This window comes from Neopsephotus bourkii, unplaced genomic scaffold (genome assembly GCF_033783945.1).
Source record: "Neopsephotus bourkii isolate Nb327-2 ecotype Australia unplaced genomic scaffold, CSIRO-AGI_Nbou_v1 NB_1831, whole genome shotgun sequence".
Taxonomy (NCBI): Eukaryota; Metazoa; Chordata; class Aves; order Psittaciformes; family Psittacidae; genus Neopsephotus; species Neopsephotus bourkii.
Window position 1 is genome coordinate 718,397 of NW_026902304.1, and position 20,045 is coordinate 738,441.

Consider the following 20,045-nt stretch of genomic DNA (forward strand, 5'->3'; position numbering starts at 1 on the left):
CTTCTCTTACCTCTGCGCTCTGGAATTCCTGAGAGCCATCCTCGGCAGTAAAGACTGAGGCAAAGAAGGCTTTCAGCAATTCTATCTTCTCTGTGTCCTCTGTTACCAAGACACCCATCTGACTCAGCAGCGACTCCACATTTTCCCTAATCTTCCTTATGGAGCTGATACACTTGTAGAAGCCCTCCTTGTTGTCCTTGACATCCTTTACCAAGGCTCAATTCCAAGTGGGCCTTGGGCTTCCTTGTCACATCCCTGCACACCCTGATGGTATTCCTGTAGTGCTCCCACTCAGTCTGTCCCATTTCCACATCCCATACATTTCTTCATTGAGTTTAAGATTTACTAAGAACTTTCTGCTCCTCCATGCAGGTCTCCTGCCCCCTTTGCCTGATTTCATCATGGGGATACACTGGTCTTGAGCTTGGAGGGAGTGGTGTTTAATATTGACCAGGCCTCCTGGACTCCCTTCTCTTCTACATTCTCCTATCTCTGTAGTGTGTTTAAAAAAAAAAAAGTCAGGGGAGGAGGGGGGACTTTGGGGGGGTTAAGTTGTTGTCCTGGGTTCATCTGTGGTAGTCATTTTTAATCCTTTGTAGCTGGTGCATTGTTGTGGTTTTGACTCTCAGCCTGTGAACAAAGTTGATAACACCAATATCTTTAGTAGTTGCTAATGGTCTTCAAGTCTTTTATTCCTTGCATTGGTTGTCCATTAGAATAAATTAATGTAATTACCTGCTTTGCTTTAGAAACTGGTCTCATGCTTTTCCATTTCTGTAGCATATTAGTTTAATGGGAAACACTACAGAGTGAGAGATTAGCGCAGAAAATCTGATTCCACCCGGTTATGCCAAGGGCTAAGATCATCAGGTAACTGTGGAAGGCAGCTGTCTTGCCCTAAACTCCTGGAACAGGAAAACATAGATACAGGCAGTTTTGTCTTATGGACGGGGATCAGCCCAAGGAGGAAAAAAATCAATTTGTTATGTATCGCTTTATGTATGTTGCCAGGGATTCTGAATATCTATTGTCTGAAGGTAATGTGGTTAGGGTTCTTATATATATGAGAGGCTTACTGTCTGACAGACATTTCAGTTGTTCTTTGGGATGAGATGTGTCGACAGAAGAGGCCAAAATTTGAGAAGTGAAGAATGTAACTGCTAAGGAAGCGTATAGATGTTTTAAAAAAGCTGTACAATGCACCTCAGGTAGATATTTTCCTTGACATAAAGCTGAAGAGCAAGGGGCAATATTTGATGCTGTAAAGCTCTTGAGAGAAATTGCCAGATGAAATTCCATCTTTATGATACAGGAAGTCTTACTATGCAAATAAAATCAATTGTTTTGATTACAGTTTTTCTCATAAGACCCTTATCAAAAAGAAAAAAGGAAAACTACGCAATGGAGAAGGAGGAAAGAACATGATAGCTATGATAGCTGCCTTCAAATACAGGAAGACAGACGCAAAGAGTCTGTTCTCTCTAGAGCAGGCAGGACCAGGATTAATGGCCCTAGATTACACAGAAAAGTCAGTCTAGACTTCAGGCAAAAATTCTATATGGCAAGAAAAAATGAAGTTCAGAAATAGTCATCTGGGGAAGCTGCGAGTCTCTACAGGAGATGAAGAATAGTATAGAAATATGAAAAATGGGTCAGGCCTTCTGTGGACATCTAGAAGCAGCCTCTTGTTTGCAAGCCCTTGTCCCCTTGGAGGACTTTACCTACCACAGCATCTGCTGGAAGACAGTCACAGCAGAGCATAAACAGTCCAGGATGTCCCTGGATTGGTGATATTGATGACAACTTCTGGACCCAAGTGACACAAGAACCCACAAGAGGAGGTGCTTTGATGCATCTGGTACTCACAAACGAGGGTGCGCTTATTGGGGAAGTGAACACAGAATGTAGTCTTGGCTGATGGATTTCAGGTTCTGTTCCCAAAAGGGGAGGGAGCAGGGAAAAGATCACAACCCTGGGCTTGAGGAGAGCACATTGGAACTGGGGGCCCAAGAAAACTGGTGGATATTCAAGGACAACAACCTGTAAGCAATATTCAGGGACCACATCCTCCAAGCTCAAGAGCAGTCCGTCTCCATGAGCAGGAGTTTAGGCAAAAATGCCAGGAAGCCTGCAAGGGTGGATGAAGAGCTCCTGTCAGAACTTAAACATGTCAAAGAAGTGCCTTGAAGGTGGAAGCAGAGACAGGTAACCTGGGAGGAATATAGAGGCAATGTCTGAGTATGCAGAGACATGGCTAGGAAAGATATGGTCCACCTGGAGTTGAATCTGGTATGGGCTATCAAAGGCAACAAGCAGGGCTTCTCTTAAGTATGTAAGTAGGAATAGGAGGACTAAGGAAAAGGTAAGTCCACTGCTGAATGGGGTAGGAGCCCTGTTGACACAGAACATGAAAAAGGCTGAGGTACTGAATACCTTTTTCACCCTAGTCTTTACTAACAAGACCAACTTTCAGTAATCAAGGACCCCAAGACTAGAGAAAATCTGGAGCAAGGAAGAATTAGTAGCTGGTGCTACACACCAGTAGTAAGAAGGAAAAAAATAATTCTTACAGCTGAACGCAGGACATGGTAGAAGAGGAACAGATTGGAGAATACTTAAGCAAACTGGATTTACTGAAGTTTACAGGTCCTGATGAGGTGCATCCAGGAGTCCTAAGGAAGTGCTCTAATGTCAGTGTGAGGCCACTGTCTATAATCGTTGAATGATCATGGTGATTGGGACAGGTGCCTGCAGACTGTAGGAAACCAAATGTCATTCCTGTATTCAAGGGAGAGCAAGGAGGACCCAGGGAGCTACAGGCTGGTTGGCCTGAGCTTGATCCCTGGGAAGGTGATGAAACAGCTAGTCCTGGAAAGCTTCTCCAGCCACATGAAGAAGGAGGAGATAGTGAATAGTCAACACAGATTTGCTAAGGGAAGTCATGCTTCCTGATAACCTTCTGCAATGAAATGACTGGCTTGGTAGATGTGGGGAATGAAGTGGAAATTGCCTGCCTTGACTTTAGTAAGCCTAGTGATATCCTGGGCTTCATTAGAAGTGTAGCCAGCATGCTGATGGATGTGATTCTTCTTTGCAGCTGTGGTGAGGCCACACCTGGAGTGCTGTGTCTGGTTTTTGGTACCCAGTAGAAGAGGTACAGGAGAGATGTGGCCATGCAGAAGAGAGTCCAGGGAGGGGCCCCTAAGTTGATAAAGGGACTGAAGCATCCCCCAGAGGGGGAAAGGTTCAGAGGGCAGGACTGTTAGTCTGGAGAAGGCTCAGGGAGTGTCAAAGTGTACAAATACCTGAAGGGAGGTAAGGAATACAGAATATTGTAAAGAATACAGAACCAGGCTCTTTCTGGTGGTTCTGGTAACAGGCCAGGAGATAATGAGCACAAACTATATAGGAAATTGCATACAGTTGACTTTCTGGACTGTGAACTCATGCTACCAGCTCCTGTTGAGCTTCTTGTCAACCAACACTCCAAAGTCCTTCTCCTCAGGGCTGCTGTCAATCCATTATCTGCCCAACCTGTAGATGTGCCTGGGGTTGCCCCAGCCCAAGTGCAGGACATTGCACTCGGCCTTGTTGAACTTCATAAGGCTTGCATCAGCCTCACAAGCATGTCATGATCCCATTGGATGGCATTCCTTCCCTCCAGTGTGTCAACCGAACAACACAGCTCAATGTTGTTGGCAAACTTGCTGAGGGCACACTCAATCCCACTGTCCATGTCAGCGACAAAGATGTTGAACATCCCGACACTGATCCCTGAGGGACACCACTCGTTACTGGTCTCCAGTTGGACATTGAGCCATTGACCACAACTCTTTGCATGCAGCCATGTTGTCATTTAAGCCCAGCCAGTAACTCAGAACTATGCAGCTGCGCACTCACTCCCCTGCTGCATCTTTCTTTCCCCCACTCATGGAAGGATGGGGAAGATAACAGAAATAATGTAACTCCCATGGGCTGAGATAAGAACAGTCCAGTAACTAAGGTAGAACACAAACCACTGCTGCTACCACCAATAATAATAATGATAAGGGAAATAACAAGGGGAGAGAATACAACTGCCCACCACCCGCTGACCAATATCCATCTCAACCTGAGCAGCAAAGCTAGCCCTTCCAGGTAACTTCCCCTAGTTTATATAGTGGGCATGATGTGCTGTGGTATGGAATACCTCTTTGGCTAGTTTGGGTCAGGTGTCCTCTCTCTGCTTCCTCCCGGCTTCTCCTCCTCCCTGGCAGAGGATGAGACTCTGTCAGCTGCTGAGGTGAGTAGCTCAAGAGAGGACACCTTGAACACCGGAGCAGGGGGAGATCAGCATCCAGGAGCCTCAACTCAGAGCAGCAAGAGCCACCGAGGGAGCTTCAAGTCCTCGACAGGACCTGCCCAGGAGCCGGCAGCTCAGCTGATGCGAGCAGCTGACTCACAGAGGGCGGAGCCAGGAGGGACGGCGCCAGCCCTGATTGGTTAAAAACCTGCCCCAGGGAGCGCGGCGCGGCAGTTCGAGCGCGGTGGTGAGCACTCCCCGTATGACCGGGGCCCGACCTGGGAGCTCTGCTCTGGCTGCCTCGGCGGTGCCCACCGTAGGCACCCAGGCAGAGCCTTTGAGAGGGGAGGCTGCAGTGCAGACTTCGGGGTGTAGAGAGTGCCTGCACTGGTCTGGTGAGGGAAAGGTACACAATGGGCAGGGCTGCACTTGGTGCTCCCTGGTGGAGGTCCTCCTGCAGCAGGTGGCTGAGCTGCAGGATGCTGTCAATAGACTGAAAGGCATCAGGGAAGCTGAGAGGAAGCAGGACTGCTTGCTCCAGGCCCAAACTGTGCAGGGGCCTCAAGCTTCCCCTCTAGCTCATAGAGGAAAGAAGGAGGGCATTAACCCAGGAAGCTGGGAAACAGCAACAAAAGAAAAAAAAAAAAAAAAAAAAGGAGGAAAAGGACAGTTAAAAGCAAAGGGCTTCCTCCTAAATCTGTTGTCCTCTCCCATAACCGCTTTGCTGTCCTGCAGGGGGCTGATGAGGAAACACCATGAACAACCGGCTGGTGCACTGGTAAAGAAGATCACTACTGGTGCTGTCAGGAGAAAGCGGCGGGTCATAGTAGTAGGGGACTCTACTTTGAAAGGAGCAAATGCACCCATCTGTTGGCCTGATCCAGTCTCAGGGGAGGTGTGCTGCCTACCTGGGGCATGGATCAGGGATGTTGCAGAGAGGCTGCCTGCTCTGGTAACTCCCACTGGCTATTACCCACTTCAAGTGATCCATGTGGGTGCTAGGGATATAGATAGCAGTAGCCCAGAGAACATAAAGAATCACTACAGAGCCCTAGGAGAGGTGGTTAGAGGCTCTGGAGCTCAGATTGTCTTTTCATCAATTCTCCAGAATACAAGGGAGGACCTTAAAAAGGCTAGGAGGATTGGCCAGGTTAATAAAGGGTTAGAACAGTGGTGCCATAGTCAGGGGTTTGGGTGTCTAGAACATGAGACTCAATTCAGTAGGCCGGGTCTACTGGGGGCTCGTGGAGCTGGTCTAAGGGGAAGAGCAGTTTTGGTAGGAGGCTTGCCAGACTGGTCAAGAAAGCTTTAAACTATGTGTGTTGGGGGAGGGGGACATCATTCCATCCCAACACACTCAGTCAGCTGCCAGCACCTATAATAAATGCTCGCAGCAATATCGAGATATTCCAGATGCTCCAGCCAATGCGCTGGCTTCATTTGGAGCTTGGCTCAGATGCCTCTATACGAATGCCCATAGCATGGGCAACAAACAAAAGGAATTAGAGATGTGCGCACGTCTATGGACCTATGATATAACAGGCATCACAGAAACATGGTGGGATGGCTCCTATGACTGGAGCATTGGAATGGAAGGTTACAGACTCTTTAGAAAAGACAGGCCTGGCAGGTGGGGAAGGGAGTTGCTATTTATGTTAGGGATAGGCTGGAGAGTATGGAACTCTGGGGACAGGTGGGCAGTCAACAGAGAGTTTGTGGGTCAGGGTTAAAGGGAGAACAGCTATGGGAGACATTACTGTGGGGATCTGTTACAGACCGCCTGATCAAGAGGAATCTGTGGATGAAGAACCCTATAAACAAATAGGAGAAGCCTCACGCTCACAGGCCCTTGTGCTCATGGGGGACTTCAACCACCCTGACATCTGTTGGAGGGACAGTACAGCCTGACACAAGCAATCCAGGAGGTTCCTTGATTGTGTGGAAGACAACTAACTTCTACAAGTAATAGAGGAGCCGACAAGGAGAGGTGCCATGCCTGACCTTGTGCTCACCAACAGGGTGTTGGAAATGTGACGCTGCAGGGCAGCCTTGGTTGCAGCGATCATGAGATGGTCAAATTTGGGATCTTCAGGACAGTGAGAAGAGCGTGCAGCAAGCTCACTGCCCTGGTCTTCAAGAGAGCAGACTTTGGCCTCTTCAGGAACCTGCTTAGTAAGATTCCATGGGATATAGCCCTAGAGGGCAGGGGAGCCCAAGACTCTTAAGTCAGTATTCAAGGATCACCTGCTACAAGCTTAGGAGTGTTGCATCCCAACTAGAAGGAAGTGCAGCAGGAGGGCCAGGAGACCTCCTTGGATGAATAAGCTGCTGAGTAAAATTCGAAGGAAAAAGGAGGCTTATAAAAGGTGGAAGCAAGGACAGGCGGCCTGGGAACAGTACAGGGATGTTGTCCAGGAAGCTAGAGACCAGGTTAGGAAAGCTAAGGCCCAGTTAGAATTAAACTTGTCTAGGGATGATAAGGGTAACAAGAAGGGATTCTACAGGTATGTAGTGAATAAAAGACGGAGTAAGGACAATGTAGGCCCTCTCCGGAAGCTATCAGAATAACTGGGTATCCTGGATTTGGAGAAGGCTGAGGTTCTGAATGACTTCTTTGCCTCAGTCTTCACTGACAAATGCTCTGACCACACCACTCAAGTTTTGGAAGGCAGACACAGAGACTGTGAGAATGAAGACCCTAGGCCCATGGTAGGAGAGGATCTGGTTTGAGACCATCTTAAGAACCAGAACGTACACAAGTTCATAGGACCTGATGAAATCTATCTGCGGGTCCTGAAGGAGCTGGCAAATGAAGTTGCTAAGCCACTGTCCACCATATTTGAAAAATCATGGCAGTCAGGTGAAGTTCCTGATGACTGGAAAAAGGGAAATATAACCCTCATTTTCAAGAAGAGGAAAATGGATGACCCAGAGAACTACAGACCAGTCAGTCTCACCTCTGTGCCTGGCAAAATCTTGGAGCAGATTCTCCTGGAAGGCATGCGAAGGCACATGAAAAACAACAAGGTGCTTGGTGACAGCCAGCATGGCTTCAGTAAGGGGAAATCCTGCCTGACCAATTTGGTGGCTTTCTATGATGGGGCTATGGAAATGATGGACAGGGGTAGAGCAGTTTGCATCATCTGGCTGGAATTGTGCAAAGCGTTCGACACTGTCCAGCGTGACATCCTTGTCTCTAAACTGGAGAGACATCAATTTGATGACTGGACCACTCGGTGGATAAAGAACTGGCTAGATGGCCGCACGCAAAGAGCTGCGGTCAATGGCTCAATGTTGGGCTGGAGACCAGTAACGAGTGGTGTCCCTCAGGGATCGGTGTTGGGACCAGTCTTGTTAAACATTTTTATCAGTGACATGGAGAGTGGGATTGAGTGCGCCCTCAGCAAGTTTGCCGATGACACCAAGCTGTGTGGTTTGGTTGATACGCTGGAGGGAAGGAATGCCATCCAGAGGGACCTTGACATGCTTGTGAGGTGGGCTGATGCCGACCTTATGAAGTTCAACCATGAAAAGTGCAAGGTCCTACACCTGGGTCAGAGCAATCACAGGCACAGCTACAGGTTGGGCAGAGAAGAGATTCAGAGCAGGCCTCCATAGAAGGACTTGGGGGTGCTGGCTGATGAGAAAATGAACGTGAGCCGGCAGTGTGCGCTTGCAGCCCAGAAAGCCAACCATATTCTGGGCTGCATCAAAAGGAGTGTGACCAGCAGGTCGAAGGAGGATCCTGCCCCTCTACTCTGCTCTCGTGAGACCTCACTTGGAGTATTGTGTGCAGTTTTGGTGTCCTCAACATAAAAAGGACATGGATCTGTTGGAACAAGTCCAGAGGAGGGCCACGAGGATGATCAGGGGACTGGAGCACCTCCCCTATGAGGATAGGCTGAGAAAGTTGGGGCTGTTCAGCCTGGAGAAGAGAAGGCTGCGTGGAGACCTCATAGCAGCCTTCCAGTATCTGAAGGAGGCCTATAGGGATGCTGGGGAGGGACTCTTCATTAGGGACTGTAGTGACAGGACAAGGGATAATGGGTAAAAACTTAAACAGGGGAAGTTTAGATTGGATATAAGGAAGAAGTTCTTTACTGTGAGATTGTGAGGCACTGGAATTGGTTGCCCAGGGATGTTGTGTGTACTCCATCCCTGGTGGTGTTCAAGGGCAGCTTAGACAGAGCCTTGGGTAACATGGTTTAGTGTGAGGTGCCCCTGCCCATGGCAGGGGGATTGGAACTAGATGATCGTAAGGTCCTTTCCAACCCTAACTGTTCTACGATTCTATGACGTGCTGTGGTATGGAATACCCCTTTGGTCAGTTTTGGTCAGGTGTTCTGTCTCTGCTTCCTCCTGACTTCCCCTCCTCCCTGGCAGAGCATGAAACTCAGGAAGTCCTTGGTCAGAGTAAATATTGCTGAGCACCAACTAAAACCATCAGTGTTATCAATATTGTTCCCAGTCTGAAAGTCAAAAACACAGCACTGCACCAGCTACTAAGAAGGAGAAAAATGACTGCTGCTGCTGAACCCAGGACAGGCCATCCAGCAGTTCTTTATCCACTGGGTGGTCCCTCCATCAGATTGATGTCTCTCCAGTTTAGAGGCAAAGATGTTGTGTGGGACAGTGTCAAACACTATGGATAATGAAAAATCCAAGTATGTCTTTTAAGGGACAAATACAATTTTAGTAAAAAAAAATAATAGCTGGGGTTTTTTATATGTTTGGAGGATAAGTGGGGGTTTTTTTTTAATATGTTTGGAGGATTGATGTAAATAAGAAAAACCATCGTAAGGTATTGTCATTAAAGAATATGAATTAAAAGACATTTTAGAAAAAAATTATAGTCATTTATATATTCAGTGGCAGGTGCTGTAGAAAATACTGTTTTTTTAAATAGAAGGGTCATTCTTAAAGTTGTTAGTAAACATGAATACCACAGGATTGTATCACGTATCTAGGAGTTCATATTTTTAACCATAAAATATTGTTTGACTAGAATCTGCAAATCTTCAGGTTTTCATATAGTATTCTCTTTTAACTGCCATGACTTCAAAGAAAATAGAGATTATTTTATCCCTTACATTACAGAAGTGTAGCTGTGTGATAAACAACCTCTGCTAACCTGAGAAAAATGATGGTTTCCTTTTAAAAGGAAAAGTAGGAGGTTCAGCAGTAGAGGAAGAGGGATTATTGAGCAAGTTAATTAGAAACAGCCCAAGGGAAAAGTTAGGAAATTAAAACCCATAGAATCAGCATGACAACAGCTAAAAATATATTGTCGCAAGTTATGCTGAGTGTGGGGAGCGGCAGGGAGGAGAATAACGAATTTGATTAAGCTGCAAGAAATCCTTTCAGGTGTTTTGATTTCTACATTTCTTGTGATCCAGACTCAGTAAACAGTGAAGTAATAATTCCACTTTGCAGATTCATGCTAACCATTAGAATAAAGGTTGCTGGAAAGTTAAATATCCATGCTTAATGCTACATCAGAAGAAGACACGCTATGGGAAAGCAAATATACATGAGTGCTATGCAACACAGGTTTTTCCTTTGACTGAAGAAAGTACCATTTTGTAAGGAATTAAGACTCAAGAAAGGGAAAGTGAAAAAACTAATTTTAATATATATATTAATATATACATATTAATATAATTTTTTTCAGTAATAAATGATTGAGAAGTTGTGGTGTATTGTCCTGGATAGTAGTGGAAAGCTACAACTATTATGAGGCACATTTCAGAGCCAGTTTTTACGTTAAAGGTTTATGTACCTTTGAAAATAAGACCTGTTCGTATATTCCAGAGGCACTTTTATTGAATATAAAAAGTAATTTATTTTTATTTCTTATTAAATGGGGAATGTCGGTAAAAGCCAACTCTCGGTTTCAGATGAGAGCTTTGAATGTACACATCCCAGTGCAGATGTATTACATCTGACCCACTGACTTCAAGAATGTGCACAGTGTCTGAATTTCTGGAAGTCAGGGCATGCCTACATTTACTTATTCACACATGTGAATAAGTAAAATAAATTTATACAAACATAAATATATATATTGAATACATATACCAGTGTGTTTTTCAAGACTATAAAATAGGAGATACTGTATGGTTTTATGACTATAAAATAGGACATATTGTATGGTTTTACAAGCCACTTCAAAGAGGTGAACTATGTGGTTTGCTTGTGTGTCCTCTTCTGTTTTTTTCTTTAAAATAAGTTTTGTTGTAGTTTGTTGTTTTTTTTTTTAACTGGATCAGCTATGTGAGTTTAATTTCCAAATAACGACACTTACTAAACAGTGGGTGTAATTTTTTAAGAGCTTTACTATTCTATATTATATCTCACTAACATGAATTTTTATAAGTGCCTACTGTAATACTTTAACATCCCATTGTCAGTGGTTACAAAAATATTTGTTATTCACATAGCTCATTATAGTTTTCTGTTTCAGCATTCAAAATTATTAGCTAATATTGGGCCAACATTCAGATTTAATGGCTCAGTTTCCTGTGAATTGAATTACACAATCTGTCCTGCAATTGCAGTGTGGATTTCTTGCATATAATAGCAAACAAATCAGTATCTGTGTTAACTGATTAGAAGCAGAAGTTGCAAAAAAAAAAAAAAAGGAAAAAGGTGGACTTGTTGGAATATGATACATTTAATGAAGTTCCTTTCCTTTTGTTCTTTAAGTAAATTAAAATTTAATTTTTTTCCCCCAGCTTTTTTTTTCCTTAGAAGAAGTGTGGGTAGGTAGTGACTCCCTATGGGAGAAAATGTCATAGGATGGAAGCACAGGAAAACTGTATTCCTTTACTGCTTCTACCACAGGTTCTTCATGCACAGCATGTATCTTTAGGGTATGTTGATTTCCCCACCTGTAAAATGAAATTGGCATCTTTGCAAAGGTACTGGTGATTTTCCTCACTCTTTGTCTCTCCTAAATGGAAACAAATTTGTTTTAAGCACCAGTTCATTAACCAACATAGTGGGTTGTTGCCCTAGTTACAGCTTAAGTAATCTTTAGCAGCATTTAGTTTTGTGGAGCATTCATTATTGCATGGCTTAATGAGTAAGAGCTTGTTTAGTGAGCCATGATTCAGATTGTTTTAAATGTAAATCCAGAGATCATGACTGAATTGAATTTTTTATAACTAATTTTCTTACTGGTTTAGGTTTTTTGTCCTGTTTATGGTTTTGCGGTTTGGTTTGGGGTTTTTTTGTGTGTGTGTGGTTTTGGTTTGTTTTTTCCCACAAGCTGGCACTAACAATTCTTAATTTTTCTTCTGCCAGTCTTTGAATTAACTGTCAACAACACAAAATGTGACAGTATAGAATGTCATTGAGGCTAGCGGAAGAATACTGTGAAATTTATGTATATTGAAAAGAGATTGCGCCGCAGATTTCAGGTGGTCCACTTAAGCTCCTAAAAGACCTTTAGAAAGAAGCAGTAATTAATTCTTTTAATTATAGAGCTACTGCAGGACAAGGCTGTTGTGTGTCTTAAGACAAAACCCACAAAAATTACTATGAAAACATTTCTACAGGTACCCTCAACAAGAACATCCTCACTGTTTTGTGTGAGTTCTGTATGATTCAATTATTAGGTAAAATCCATTATAAAACTTTTTAAGACTTCATCTGAATATAAAATTACTTATTAAATATTTAGGAATACTTAGTGCTTTCAAGCAGTTACCTTCTTATGTCCCAAGAGAGATTAGAAAACCGGATCTGGAAAATGTTTTTTTTCCTCTTCCTTTCATACGTTTTTCCTCTCCTCTCTATTAAGGATGGGAGAAGATCAGAAAGTTGTATTTTAACCTTTCTCCAGTTAACGCTAAAGGTGTTAGTCCTCTTATCCCTAGATAAGGGGAAAGACCATTCTGTAGGCAGTGGTTCAGTTCCTTAAATCCGCTGCCTCTGAGTTGCAAGGCTTAACATAAAAATTTCAAGTTTTAGCTGTGTGCATGTGTGAGGGCCTGATTTGAGTGCAGGGATTCATATGGGAATTTAATCTTAGTTGTAGGCATAAACATAACTCCTTATTTTGTGATGTCTGATAGGTACAGTGTAATTGCTCACAATGCTTTTCAGTAAAATGTGTTTTAATAAAATACAGACATTTCCCAATGGAATTTTTAGATTCTCACCTAGTTTTTAGCAGTTTTCTATAACCTTTAGCAACTGTTGTTTCTTTATGTAGTTGTATCCTTCTACAACAGCTTCTGATCCTGCTGTAATTATATGAAGTCCTTACAGGCTATTAGTGTAGGTCTGTAATGTGTAGCTAATTTGTTGTGGCATGTTTCTATAATGAATTTTATGTCTGACTAGTTCAGGGTCTTACAAACTTGATTTTGGTTCCCAGTTGTTTTACATGCAATTAAAAGCTCAATACTATTTCAGGTAAGCTGTCCCTTTCCTGCCGTAGTTTTTTGATTTTTGTATATCAGGGTATGGACTGGGTATGGTCTGAATCTATGTTCCAAGTAAAACTTTTAACATGATTCATGCAACTTCTTGTTCGTTCTAGCCCCACTACATATGTATTGGATGAAGATGAACCTCGCTTCCTTGAAGAAGTTGATTACAGCGCAGAAAGTAATGATGATCAAGACATTGAATTAGCTGATAATGTGGGTGATTATGAGGCAACTAATCAGGAAGATGGACTTTCAGACTCAGATTCAACAAGGATACTTCTTTCTTGAACCAGCTTTGCAGCCGGTAATAGAAAGTTAAATATTTTGGCTTTTGTAGTCAAATACTTCCATGATGTTGTCTACCATGGGGATATACTTAAAGAAACACAGATAACTGGGGTGTGCCTCGCTCAAAGACAATAAATATTTCTGATAAATTGGCATTTACTTTATTTAAGGAGTTCTGTGTTTTCTTTTAGCACTGAATAGATGTTTACCAGTTCATTTTCTACTAAGTATCACCGCATGGCATTTTGTGTCCTTAAACCCTGTCTTCAGAAAAAATAATTATAATTTATGGTGTGTCAGAGTACAGATTTTTTTTTTTTATATATAGTTCTATGAGTTGCTTTCTGAAAAATATATATGTACAGATTTTCTAAATTAATTTATGTATGTGTCTGTATATGTATGTCTTTATACTGAGGTGAAGAGGTTATTTTTCACATTATTTCAAAGATACTCGATTGTGTTTGGGGTAATATAGTGTCTGCTCTGGAACCATTCAATAATTACTAAATTAAAAATGCAAAAGTGATGTATGAATTGTTTCACTTGTTCCTTGCTTCTGAGGATTATATTGTACTTCCACACTACTAAGTGATTTCAGCTTAGGAATTCAGTTTAGCAATTTTGTACCCTGATCAATACAGCCTGTGCTTATAAGAACTATACACTGTATAAAACTCAATCCCTTTAAATAGGCATGGTTTAATATGAGGAGGTTTGGGTTTTGTAAGTGTACGTGACTACCAGACCCAGTTATATATGTATGCTGTTCAGCTACCCAGTTGCTCCTTTTTTCTCATCCAATATGCATGTCATTAAAAAGCATTCACTTAACTGGGGGCACATTAACTATATACCCAATTCAAATGCTCTAAGAGGGAAGGTGCCTTTTGGTTTAACCGTCTTTTGCCTGGTCTCAATCCAGTGTTAGCCCTGTTCTGAGAAGGAGATTGAACTATAACTTCCTGAGGTCTCTTCCAGCCTGAATAATTGTTCTGTGACTCTGTATTCATGTTTAAAGTCAAGCTGTCAGGCATGGGATTTACACTTCTTCATCTCCTGTCATCTGCTAATTCTCATCGCCTCTTGCCTCTGCTTAGAATAAGATCTAATAGAGAAATGAAATTGTACCCTGTTTGCAGAACTGATATGTTTTGCAATGAAAAATATTTTTCCCAAATTATTTTTACTTGATGTGACCCAATTGTGGCATACATTTTCTGCTACATGTGCAAGGGATTTAAGAGCATGAAGAATAGCACTTCTAAGTTATCAGAGGTTTTTAACTGATGAGAACTTTGTGAATGTTTACTGTTGCAAATCAAACTGTATTTTGGAGGGGAAGTGTGCCTTTGGTAGAAGTATTAAAGAAAGAAAGTTGTCGATTCTCAATCAGGAGACAGATTTTGACCAGGATCTGCTGTTTCAAATGCAGCATTTTTTGGTGATGCCTGTCCATACTATCCTGATTCTGAAACTGGGGAAGGGTTTTGGATTCCTTGGGTATACTACTGTATTTTTGTTTAAAGGCTTAAATTTATATTCACACAGATTTGAGAAGTAAGGGTATAACGAAACATTTACATTCTTGTCCCTTTATAAGTTTCTCTCTAGTGAAAATTATCATTGCTGGTGTTCCATGAATTACATACAGTAAATAAGAAAGTTTAATACGCTGTTGAAGAGGAGCCCTCTGCATTGGAAGTGTAAAGGAATTTTCATCCTTGAGGATTTGTACTTCAGTACCTTACATAAATAATTTTTACTTACATTTCTCAGTTTTCATATGAACCTGTATTAATCCTGGGACACTATTTTCATACTACAGGCCAGACTAGAAATGTACTTTATTCCCTTAAAAAGAACTGTGACTTAGTAGTACAAAACCATGTTTTCATCATGGGTAAATATGCATGTCTGTTCTTCTCGTATCTTCTACAGCTTTTAGTCTGTGCAAAGGAGTTATTCATAACTTTTATAATGGCTCAGTTTAGTAGTCACTCTCCTAAAACAATAGTGTGCTTTTACACTAGATTCTAATGCACTTATGCGTTAGAGTAAATGTATGCATTTGATTATGTGGGATGTCAGTCTGGCAGGTGTGGGTCTGAGTTTTGACTCAAGAGTGAAGGTTTACCCTGACCTTACACGTTGTTGAAAATGCAAAGGCTGTTACCTTTTACACATTTTGTGGCACTTCTTAACGTGCTTTTTGAAAGGCAGCGTCTCCATTTGAGTTCACAGGGATGACGGTTCGTGGGAAGAGCTACCGCAGTGGTAGTGGCTTCAGACTGTTCATATGACTGTTTATACTTCACTGCTACAAGTTGCCATTCTTGCAGTGGTGTTGGCAGACGCATACCGGTTTTCCCTTTTATCTTTTTTGGTGAGGAGTTTGGCATTTAGATGAAAATGGAATAGCTGAGGCTTGGGCAGGCATTACTTTCTGGTTCTATGACATTCATCCAGAATAAATGGGCAGAATGGATAGCAAAGAATGACAGCTTTTTGGACTGTCACAGATCAGTCACCTAGCATAGCCTGTCCACACAATTGACTGTTTTTATTCTATGCATTGGCAATCCAGTGTGTTTCTGGTTTTAAGTTATGCTGTTACTATAAGCATGACCGATTCTGTTTAGGAGGAGAACATATTCTTGTATCCTTTTCCAGTAATAACAATATTGTAACTACATCTGTTATTTACTGTCTTGCTTCTAAATAATTGCTGGATGTTGTATTACTTTATTCTGTTCCCAGGTATAATTCAAGTTGCAGCACAAATTTTGGTATTGTGTCTTCACTGGTGACATACCCTGGTGTAATGTAACTTACAACTGAGACTGCAGTTTGTGCCAAAATCTTGCCTGACTGTTTTTGGAGGTGGATTGCTTTATCAACCTGACTTATCAGGGAGAACTGGTTTGAATCTCAATAAGACTGCAATAGCAGTAAACACTGTTCACAAAATGCAAAAATTCAAGGTTTCAGATAGTTCCTATTGTAATGCTGTGATAGATACAATTGTTACAGTGTTGTTATGCATGGCCCAAGTAACAATACTTATTAATAAAAATTCTTATTAATAAAAATACTTAATAAAGAATTAATTATGATCAGTTTGCTTCCCTATTATTGGTTAGTAATGTTTAAAGGATTTCTCATCATAGCATTTGCAGCAATCTACCTACCTGTAAGAATTGGGGTGTATTTCAGAAAGTAGGATATTTTTGTTCTCTGTCAAAGTCAGCATGCTGCAGGCTTACAGTACCATTTGCAGATCAGTAAACTGACTTACAACTCTTAAAAATTTTAATATTCATTAATGTGTGTAAAACTAAGGAAGACTTTTGATGAACCACAATAAAGACCAATTACAGAGCACACAGAAGAGGAGAGTCTTTTGGTGAGATTCTCCCTTCTACACAGCCAATAGACTTTTCATCTGATCTGGGGAAGCCACAAGTTAATTCCTCATTAAGTAATTCCTTTACAATTCAACTCAGGCTGCAGTTGAGTGTTAATTTATTTTTACTATTTATATTTTTGCAGTGGCAATTTTAAGATTTGAGACAATGTTTTTGAGGTAAAGCTTTTAATATGTAAGCAGATCTTCTGGTTGTCTGAAGCTGTCTGAAGCGAGCAAGTGGTTACTAAGAATCATCAGTGTCAATTTTGCAATTACATATGCAGGTTACATAATATGTCTGTTGTGTTTAAGTAGAACAACTTCCTTCACAAACTCTGTTATCTGAACTGTTGCAGGGTGTATAAGAGTCACAGTGACTCTTAAATTAGTCTAAGGATATCTTTCTTTAATCTTAATGTGTCTAAGGTTATGATGTAAAGCATTTGAGATGTGACCTCTTGTTTGCTTAAATAAACTAACTGTAGATTGCTTTGAAAGAAGGGCTTCAAAATACGACATGCTCAACAGCTTTGGCACCTAGTAAAGAATGTATTATTTTACATTCTGGATGGGTTAGATATTTTTAACAGTATCATATATAGAATTTGTTTAGTCTCTGTAAAATACTTCATAGCTATGAAAAACATGCCCTTAATTCTTCCTTTATTATAAAAAGTCAGCTGCAAATACTCTTTTTTTTGTGTGTGTGTGGTAAAAAATATAATATTGTTAGTGCTGTCTTTGAAGCAGTTCAGAAAGAATCATCACTGAAAATTAGGGGTTTAGCAACAAAAGAATAAGCACACCATAGGATTTGTTGATCCAAATTACGTGGTTACCAAATGCCAACCAGCTACTGTTTTTTTGCTGCCTATGTAGCATTCTTGGCACAAGATGTTTGTGCTTAGTGTGTGCCCTTATTTCTTGGAAGGTGGTTATTTAGCATGCATCATTTTTCGTGGTAGATTGAAAGAATACATACTCAAGCTAGTAGTACCACATAGCACTACTGTAAATTTTTACTGGCCTGAATGTGGAATAAGAACCTGGCTAACAAAATTCCACAATACTAGTTCCATACATGAAATACTGCTGTTAATATGGAGTGGGAGATTGACTTATAATGACCTGAAATAGGACTCTTCTTTGCACTGTCCCTGCAGATTTAAAAAAGTAAGATATTAAATGTACAAAAGGTTCTGCACAATTTAGTACAGACTTTGAACTTTATTCCAAACCCTAGACTCTTGTTACCTATCTTTTGTCTTACACACTTGAAAAGAAAAATGTCTAGATTTACTTGTCATGTATTTAGAGAATACTTGACTCTACTATTCAATTCTTTTGTGTGTTTGGGATTTTTCCCCCCTGAAAAAGGCTACTGGAGTAAAAATACCGATGTAATACTATTGCAGAAGACTTCCAGCTTCATCTGTCTTCTTCTAACAACTAATATGCATAAGGTGTCTCAATTAAAGATAAGTTGTAACCTTATTAGAAAAGCTCTCAAGGTCATAATGAGGTTTACCCCCAGAACATGTAGGTCCCTGGCCAGGAAATGGCCAAGGCAGGGGCTTAGTTTTCACAAAGCAAGAGTCTTGCTTCCCTTCAAACTTGAGAGCCGCACAAAGGTTATTTGCCTTCCAGGAAAAGTGTTACAGGCTGAAATCCAAAACTCATGTTCATTTACAGCTTGCAGTCTTCTTAACTTTAACCTAGCACCTGAAACAGCTCTAGGAGGCTACTGGATTTCACAGTGGAATTGCTTTTCACTAGGGTGGTCTTTCATCACTTGATTGGTTGCAGACCATGTTCCTTAGCAAGTCTGTCTCACTTAGCCTTTCAAGTTTAAATCATAACTGTTGTCTTCTCTAGCTAATTATTCAGGCAACATAAACTGCTTTTAGGTGGCAGCATAGTATTCGTGCTCACTTCGTTCCCAAAAGAAAATGAACATGAAAAGATTTCAGCATAAATAAGGCATGAAACACAGAGTAAGGGAGATAGATGATCTTTAACATTTTGTATAATATTTTCTTAATTGTAGCATATTTACATAAATCTTACTAGTGATACTAGCAGTCCAGCTGACCCCACAGATTAAAATGGCTCAGTTGTACATTTTGTGAAGACAAACTGGAATGCAGTATCTCACGCAAACCCTCAGCCAACCATCTGCCTTAATACTTGGCTTTGATCCAGCATCACACTTAATTTAATTTACTACAGTACACTGCCGTATGAAAAGTCCTAATCTTTGTCAGACTGTATTCCAAAATAATATATGTCTGGATTTTTTTGTCCTGTAAAGACCATTGCAAAATTTACAGATGCTCTACAACAGTCACCTTGCTGTTACAGTTTGTGTATCATTACAAAAGGAACAAGTTTAATTTGCATGGATCTTGCGCTTGTGTACACTTCTACACAAGTTCAATTTAATCCACATCAGCTCTAGGTCACTTTGTTTTTCTAAAGCATCCCGTCTGGTCAAGTCAGTCCTTTAGCTTGTGATTAGCTAGTGTCATTTCCTTCTTCCTTTGGGTTTGACTTCACTGTTGACAGTGCTTTCTGTTACAAACCACATCAATCATGACCACTTAAAAACTCTGATGTTATCAAATGTACACCTTGTGTGTGTTCCAGAACGAAAGAAGGAGCCCCAAATAATCTATTTAAAATACAGTAGCTCATTACTTCGTGTCTCAGGTACTTGTTCCTTTAGTCCAAAGTCTGAATGTCTAAAATACAAGTATACCGTAATTTAAGAAAAAGATATTTTCAGATCTGTGAGTGAGCTCAGGAAGACATTAACTACGCAAATCCCTTTATGCTAAGCACCAGGAACCAAATTTTAATAGGGAGGTAGATCAAATCTGGTGTACGCAAGCAGGGGTGGCTCCTGGTCAGCTAATTCTATAAGGAAGCTGACTCATTTGGCATTTCCGCTCACACAGCTCCCTGTTGCGGGGAAAATGCTGTTATTCACAGCAGAGGAAGAAGTCTTCACCTTAACATTGTTCATGTGGCTGTGTCCACCTCACAGACCTTAATGATGTGTGGGCAGATTTTCCTCTGCCTTTGAGCTGTGCTCAGAGAGAAGGATAAATTGCAACTTGCCAATGTTAAGGGTAGCATAGGTTAGTGCTTAAGAGTGACCAGCAGGGCAAGGTGGCTATGGAGAAAGCACTCGCTGATTGTGAAAGAAAATTGAAGAAGATGGACAGAGAGAATGCCTCCTTTGATTCTAATCTGTGGGCAACAGAGGCAATCATGTCCCAAGGGGCACCTTGGCTGCCTGTGAAATTCCCCCTTTGTAGTCCCTGCTGTGAGCTTCCCCCAGGGGGCTGGCTGGTTTAAAGCATCCCCACAGAAGTATGAAAGGTAAGGCTGGATGTAGAGGCAGGGTTGTTGAGGTGTGATCACCAGTGAGTCAATGATTCAAGAATGGAAACACCAACCTAGAAATGTGAGGGAAAGAACAGAGGACATCTGGGTGGCAGTCTTCAGGCTGAGCCACCATTGCCAGTGTATGGGCAACCAGCACCTCTCTGTGGGGCTGAGCATACCACTGGAGTCCACCCTGCCTGTGGCACTAATGCCTGCCTGGCCCCCAGAGCCTTCTTGG

The 20,045-nt window shown here is 41.5% G+C and overlaps 1 protein-coding gene across 6 annotated transcripts in view; it reads left to right on the top strand.

Annotated features, from left to right (window-relative positions):
* The window catches only part of AGTPBP1 (ATP/GTP binding carboxypeptidase 1), a 69,599-nt gene extending 56,058 nt beyond the window's left edge, over nt 1–13,541 (top strand). For all 6 annotated transcript variants that reach the window (XM_061343937.1, XM_061343941.1, XM_061343938.1 and 3 more), the window contains one exon: nt 12,831–13,541. In XM_061343937.1, the coding sequence (XP_061199921.1) occupies nt 12,831–13,008 (178 nt within the window). In that variant the 3' untranslated portion in view covers nt 13,009–13,541. The remainder of the gene's footprint in view (nt 1–12,830) is intronic.
* The last annotated feature ends 6,504 nt before the right edge of the window (nt 13,542–20,045 follow it).